This window comes from Filicampus tigris, chromosome 12, assembly GCF_054856515.1.
Source record: "Filicampus tigris isolate MCC_2025a chromosome 12, RoL_Ftig_1.0, whole genome shotgun sequence".
In the NCBI taxonomy this organism is placed as follows: domain Eukaryota; kingdom Metazoa; phylum Chordata; class Actinopteri; order Syngnathiformes; family Syngnathidae; genus Filicampus; species Filicampus tigris.
In genome coordinates, this window is record NC_141228.1 from 7,635,327 (window position 1) to 7,642,701 (window position 7,375).

The window sequence follows — 7,375 nt, forward strand, 5'->3', positions numbered from 1 at the left end:
TTTTACTTTTATTGATTGGAATGCGCAGTCAAATGAGGCAATAAACTTACCTTAAAGTGGAAATCAATGCTCACTCTGGGTGTGTCCGCGAGTGCTCAAGGAATTATTAACACCTCGCCACGCGCACCTTCTCTTGGTTATCAAATCAGAATCACAAGATGGGCTAGAGAGGGCTGAGATAATGTTACTCATGCACTAGTGTCAGGTCGCACGGAGTTGTAACAAATATGACAAAAAGTGTTTGTTTTTTTTAACTTGCAAACAAAATTGGAAATATAATTTTCAATTCACTTCACATCTCACGTTTGCACGATTTCGCCTTTATACACACCACGATATGTGTTGTGAAAATGTTGTCACCAAATTTCTGGTGCCCCTAGAAATGTAGCTGCTATGCATAAAATGGCTTGATAGTTAAGTACCATATTTTGGTGAAACCTCTTAAATTAAATCTATTGTAACAATCACTTTTTTTTAAGCCTAAAAATGCTGTTACTGTCCAAATTCTTGTTTTAGGTCAAATGATGAGACAATATCTGATGAGATCAATATACAGTATATGTGCTGCGATTCGTTCCGCGATGATCCGTCGGTGAACGCCTCATTATCAAGCACCAAGTAAATGCCCCCAAAAATATGCAGACAGTGAGTGACCCAGGTCTCCGCCAAGCTGTGAGACAGGAACATTGTCGAGGCGTTGAATGTTGCGGCTTTTGTTCCCCTGTCAATCTGGCCTTGATCAAATATTTATGTTTCTTTGTTGAACTCGTCACCCTTCTTCCCCATTCGTTGCTCGCTGACGACATTTGCTCGCCTTCAACGGCAACAGAAGCGCCTGTCTCTACGTTTTTTTTGTCTTTCTCTTGCGTCTTTCTGTGCTCAGACTTTTCCTCTTCCCGCTCTACTTTGTCAGCCTTTTCTTGTTTTCTTGATTAATTACAGCACAAGAAGGGAGGGGCCATGTTAAGCTAAATGTGGGACTTGCTGTCCAACACATCAACGGCTGTGCATTTTCAAATGGGGCCTTTGTGGCATAGTTTTACAGGATGGGGAAATGACACAACTCAGCAGTACCCGAATATATGGACTGGACAGATGAACAAACCTTTTTTGTATCGCACATTCAGACGGGTGGATTTTTTCTCTCCCGTTTAGTTTTTAGTTGCCCTACTTCATTTTGAATGATCAAGACCTAAGACAACTCCCTGTATGAACGTTCAGCTTCTTCCATGCCAATATCCATCAGTTGTAATAAATCTTATGATCTTGTGCAGTGTGTATGAGTGCGTGTTATAACCACAGGGCACTGAAAACTGTTCAACAAAGGATTTCCTGCAGACAAATTGCAGTCACCTGTAGCGCTTACATCATCAATGCAGCAAATCCTCTGCTCCATATTCTCAGTAATAGAAGTAAAATTCTAATTGAGATGCAATCAACTGACACAAATGCAATTGCATGAATGAGAAAGCAATGGAAAAGTGATTTAGATAAGTGGACGAATGACAACCAAAATAATGAATCACTGCCAGCCATTTTAAAGCATTTTGACAAGACCCACGTTCCGGCTATCTCTTTTTTTCACTATGAAAAAAAGTTTGATTCTGCCTTTTTTTTCTTTTCTTTGTTTTTTAATCAGCAGGATATCAAAGGTTTGCACAATATGCTGCCATTTCTCCCAGTGGATTCACTGATCTCATATCTAAAATGGGGCATTAATGGCACTTACCGGTGGTTGTGCATCAGTAAAAATTTACAGAAGCGTAGTCAGACGCAACCCCGATCCATCTTTGTTGAAAAACACGTAATTGAAAAATAGCAATAATACAACAACAAAGACAGTGAAAGCAATCAAGTAAAACGCTAATTAATGATATTAAAACATAAAGTAGACACTGGAAAACAGCAGAAAAGTGTCACTCTCACGTTGGGTCAAAAGCCAAAGAATAAAAACGTGTCTTCAAACGAGTTTGCAGCAGCGTTTTGGACCAACTGGAGACGCTTGAGGGAGGACTGGCTGACTCCAAAATAAAATTTATTACACTAATCTAGCCGAGATGTAACAAAGGCATGTATTACCGAAGGGCAATATAATCTTTCTTCATATAGCGCTTTCACAACAGCTCCAGCAGTAACAAATATAAGGCATATTTGTATTTGTGTGTGCATGCGTGCGCGCGTGTCTGTGTATGTTATATTGTCATCTTAAGTATTCCCCAATGTCACATTGAATGTATTGTTTACATTAAGAGGATAATGGTTATTATTTATCCATAAAAGTCTGCCGCTTTGTATGCAGCGACTCAGCTGCAGGTTCTAAACACTCAGTGTTTATGAAAGGAAAGGGAAGCAATAAAGCTTGAGTTGGTATTAATAGCTGGTGTGTAAAACACATGAGAATAGGCATAAATCTTTAGTGCCATTTTTTTTTTAATTACCGAAATCATCAGTCTGTCACGTTACTGCTGTCTTATTTTGAACTCTAAGTTCACAGATGATATGAAAACACAGGAACATAAACTTAAATCTCAAGAGCGCTAGCTGTATTTTAGTAGCATGTTTGGAGTTTTATAACCAGAAATACAAAGAGAAGGCATTTCCATGGTTCATTTAATTTATTAAACTGAAAACGAAAACATTTGTTTATACACAAAGCGAGTACCACACAAAAGCAATATTTACACCGGTGTCATTCATTGTCACGTCCTTACATGACCCTGACTGCAGGGATACACACACACACACACATTTATTACAAATCTTTCTAAATGACAACCAATCATGAGTGCATGTGACATTAGTATATTTACAGACTGTTCTGAGTCTTGTTTGTGGGTGACTTGCTATATCTTACGACGTATCGGTTTGTGTCTTCCACACTGAGATAATGCAGCAGTTCATCTCACCTGGAAGAGAAAACAAAAAAAGTGTGACTAAATATCAACTAGACTGCAAAAGGGCTGACAGGAGAGCAGATTCGTTGTGGTTACAATTCAAGTAGTGACATTTAAAGGAAAACTACAAGTGTTGTATTCTTCTTTTTACTCTGCATAGACATCAGCCGCTGCGCAATATGCAAACGCGTCGTGAACAAAGCTTTGCCCTTCGAGTCAACGTTACCGTTGGAGTTTTGCCGAGGCTCGGTGCCGCAATCGCAGGCCAGTTGGCCGCAATTTGTCTGTTGGGCTGCGGGACCGACGGCACGCCCGCAGCTTTCGGGGGACCCACCTGCAGAACGTTGTTATGATTACATTTCATTGACACACGGGTGCAGTTTGCTGTGATTGCACGCGCACGCGCACACGCAGAAGTAGACAAGTTCAACTCCGGAGCTTGAGAAGTGACAGAATTCAAGAGTTGTTATCTCGGCCGCCCATCCTTCCTGCTGCTGCTTCGGGGCTATGATTCCCCACGAATGCTGAGTCCACACACGTCCACTTCACCTCTGCGCCATTTAATCAGAGACCATCTGTGGACACCGACTTCCCCGTACGTGTGTGCGCACAAGAGAGTATCCTACCTTGCAATTGGGCAATGCCCTCAGGGTCTGCAGCTCGTTTTCTCTCAGGGCCAAAGTGTCCGCTTGCAGTTGTTTCTGTTCCCTTAGCCGGTTCTGCTCAATCAGCAGTTTCTCCACCTGAATCGAATGTATTCGTTTAAAAGGGAGAGTAGGAATACGACTAGACTGGAGGCATGGCGGCGTGGATAAAAGAACCTGCTCGTCGTGAGTCATCTGCTTGAGTTGAAGCTGCCTGCTGGCCTCGGCGATTGTCTCGTTGCACATCTGCAGGTCAGCGCCTAAGTGCGAGTTTTGCACCTCCAGTCGGCTGGACTTGGCTTGAATCTGAGCCACCTTCGACCGAAAGAGAGATGCGGTGATGTTCTTCAATCGGATGCTACTCTCCAGACTTTGTGGAAGATGGATTTGGGTATAGCACAGAGACTTGACAGTGTTTTCCCTCATTTGCATATTTGACAATGGGCAATCATACATTTTCGGGAGGTTTTTCCAACTTTTATCGGGCCAAGTCACATCTAAACAATAACATGCCACAAAAAGTGGATCGACGGATGAGTTACACCTTTTGCCTTCAATTGGAAGAGCAGCTATTACCGCAGTTCTGCCCGTCACTATATGATGCTGGCAACGATAGATGCACCAAGATACATTATTTGTAGTGAACAAATAACACCTTTCAGTTCCGTTAGTGAAATTGGATAATTCACAATTCACTGAATCCTATGACATCATAGTATCTAAGTTAAAATGACTTATTTGCTACACGTGGGGTAGTTTCTGCTTTTCTCAGTAAGAAAAAAGAGGCAATAAGACTAAGAGAAAATCATTTTTGCCTACAAATAGAACACTTTCAGAAAGTGACGATGCGTTCAAGCGCAAAAACAATATGAGGCAACATTTTTACCCCTCATTTAGCAGTGTATCCCCTTTAGATTCGGTGAGTTACTTGGAGAGGATACGTCTCTTTGTTCTCCATGACTTGCTGCTGTATCAGTGGAGTCATAAGTCACCTCTGCATTGACCTTAAATTGACCTCAGTGGGCAGCTGTGTCCATAACTCAGTGGATTAGTATTTTTCCAGAGGAAAGATATCCTTTCTGGAGGATGTAAATTGTTCTCAGTGGCACATCTGAATCAACTTAACAAAAGTTAAAGGTCTAATGTGTCATTCATAAATAAGTAAATGAATAAATAAATAAATACATTTGATACATTTACAAATACATTTACCTTTTCCATGTATAAATAAAAATCAATTAAGTTTTCCATGTTAAGATCATTATTTTGAATAGAAAATAAAATAAAATGTGATTTTCTGCGCATACCAGGTTGCCCACGTTGTCCAAATACAGCTGAAACTTATTCTCCACATCTCTGGACAGGTTGGTGCAGCTGTTTCGTATCTTCGCCATTTGTTCCTGCTGACTCTCACAGGTGAGGTGAAAGGTCAGCTGGTGGGGGAACAGGTTGTTGATTTTGTTTAGAAAATCCCTGGTCACCAATTGGATCCCATCCAAAGAATGAGCAAAGTCCTCTTTACATTTCCTGGTGAAACACGATATTTCAAATCCAATGTGTCTGTATTCATATCCCACAATGATTCCGTTTTAAGCACACACACGGGCGAGGATACCTGGTGTAGGCGGTGAGCTGCTCCTTCAGGATGGTGTTTTCTCTGCGTAGAGCGATGACATCCTGGCGGTGGACGTCTCTGTCCTTCAGGGCGTTGTCCCTCTCGTGACTCAGGTAGCGGACTGTGTGGCTGAAGTTGGCTTCGATGAGTTCAATCATTGCTTTCTGCTGAGCGTTGATGTTCTGTAAAGTTTTGAGCTCATCTGGAGGGGATCGCACAAGTGTTTTGAAATATTATCTCATGAGTAGTTGGTCACTTTGACAGAGAGGTATGGCTTTTTCTTTGGTGTCCAATATTCTGATTATTCATCAAAAACTCCAAGACTGATCGCAGTGATTGTTTAATGTGATTTTTTTTGTTGTTGTCAGATTTAAGTTAATAAGAAAAAGAAAAGATTATATATAAAGTTATTTCAGTTTGTCAATACAAACGTGAAAATCTTACCTCCTAATTAATTTTTATTTCATTTCATTTTGAAATAAAAATATTTTCATTTCTTATTCCTGGAGTAAAAATACTAAGGTGCATCAGATGCTCATTTGAACTTGGCCAATCTCCTTTATTAAGATGTGACCATATCTCTTGAAAATCATTTGCTGTGTTTATGTTGTCTTTTAATTGCTGAGGCATGTGCTCTTGTCTCCGTATTCAGTTTTTTTTTTATGATCCACTTCAATAAAATACAATACGGGGTGCAATTTCACATTATTATTTGACAAATAATGGCTAAAATTGCTTAAAGTGAACACAGAAGTGTGATTATGTCATGAAGAAATCCACCAAAATTCTTTTAACTGTGAGTCATTCATAAGATAAGATAAGAATGATTATTGAAATGTAATAATCATTCATTTTTAAAATGTGCATCAATCACAATGGATTACAGATCAATGGCATGAGCATTTGATGACCAAGAATTTTTTGTTGCACTCAAATTTCTAAAGAAGGGTGGATGGGAATACATACTGCTAGTAGTGACCATAACAGGTTGCTGTATTGGGGAAGTGGGACAATGCGCCACCCTGCCTCGCGTTGTCACAATCTGCCTCTCACAGTAGGCCTGCATAAAGAAGATTTTTGAAAGTTTAAAAAAAAAAACAGTGTATCAACCATTATGAGCCGTAAACACACTGCTTGAATATATCCACTCACTATTTTAGTCATTAGGTCAATCTTTGTGGCATTGGCATGGGTCATGAGCTGCTCCAGCTGTTTCGCAAGAGCATCTTTCTCAGCCGTGCGCGCCCCAAGTTGAGCTCCCAGCTCGCCTTTCTCCTTCCTCAGCTTTATGTTGTTCTCACTCAGTCTATTGAAGCCAAGCTCCAGCTCCTGCACAAGAGCACATCAGTTGACGATAAATTGTCAATAAAGATCGACAATAAAGATGTATCTAGCGGCTGTGAGCAAAATGGCTAAATAGAATGTGAAAGAGTAATCAAATCCCTCACCTTGACTCTCATCTCCTCGGCTGACTTCTCCGGTTGCCCGTAAATGAGGAAGAGCACCAGGCTGACGATGATGAGGGACTGGATGAGTGAGGAGAAGAAGAACACGATCCTCAAGTAGTAGCCACAGCTCTTGCCTTTGGGCTTGTGCAAAGGCTCCCCCGACTCCAGGCCAAATTTGGCCCGGGAATAGCTGGAGCTGTACATGTTTGGAGGTAAAATGATGGCAACTGGTTTGGAAGATCGGAACAGGAATTGCTTGGAGGACCCTCTGATCCACAAGGTTCTCCGCCTTGACGTGCAGAAGCCTGAAGTGGCAAAGCCGTCTTCTGTCTTCTGGGGGTTGTGACGCGGTCACAGTGCAACACGCATGTATGGACGTATGTAAACAAAGATCCCGAAGAGTGTAGTGAGGACATGTTTATAAATGCTGCTGGGGGCACATTTCCAGTCCATCCTGGCCCAGCCCTCACCTCACATACCTCCCTCCTCCTCATCCCCCACCCCCTCATCGACCTCTGCCGCTCTTAAAGCCTCTAGCCGCCTCACTAACGCATACTTGAAGTCATTATTACCAAAATAGATTGTTGTGCATGGAAAATGAAAAACAACATCATATTGAGCTCCTGTAAGTCAGCAAATGAGCATACATGTGGGGATGACAGTCCAACTAGCAGAGAGAGGGCAGGCTTCACAGCCAACAGAGGCGCCACTACACCCCATTCTGCAGGTGCACCATAATAAGAAGGAAATATAGGAAATTAGAGTCATACAGTA

At 41.5% G+C, this 7,375-nt stretch overlaps 1 protein-coding gene across 1 annotated transcript; it reads right to left on the reverse strand.

The window, feature by feature from the left end:
* Positions 1–2,596: 2,596 nt before the first annotated feature.
* On the reverse strand, positions 2,597–6,995 carry plvapb (plasmalemma vesicle associated protein b). Its single transcript, XM_086047829.1, has 9 exons — positions 6,602–6,995; positions 6,306–6,482; positions 6,120–6,213; positions 5,154–5,355; positions 4,846–5,065; positions 3,716–3,853; positions 3,521–3,637; positions 3,121–3,228; positions 2,597–2,906 (listed from the first exon to the last, which is right to left on the reverse strand). Exons 1-9 carry the CDS (start codon positions 6,803–6,805, stop codon positions 2,898–2,900), a joined length of 1,269 nt encoding a protein of 422 aa, XP_085903955.1. The 5' UTR covers positions 6,806–6,995; the 3' UTR covers positions 2,597–2,897.
* Between the last annotated feature and the right edge of the window lie 380 nt (positions 6,996–7,375).

Bases quoted from the DNA above. Each gene is read 5' to 3' on its own strand.
- plvapb (XM_086047829.1), bottom strand. From the start codon at position 6,805: ATGTACAGCTCCAGCTATTCCCGGGCCAAATTTGGCCTGGAGTCGGGG. The intron at 5,066-5,153 runs GTATCCTCGCCC...GTGTTTCACCAG, and splicing joins CAGCTCACCGCCTACACCAG to GAAATGTAAAGAGGACTTTG. The intron at 3,638-3,715 runs GTTCTTTTATCC...CATTCGATTCAG, and splicing joins AGATGACTCACGACGAGCAG to GTGGAGAAACTGCTGATTGA.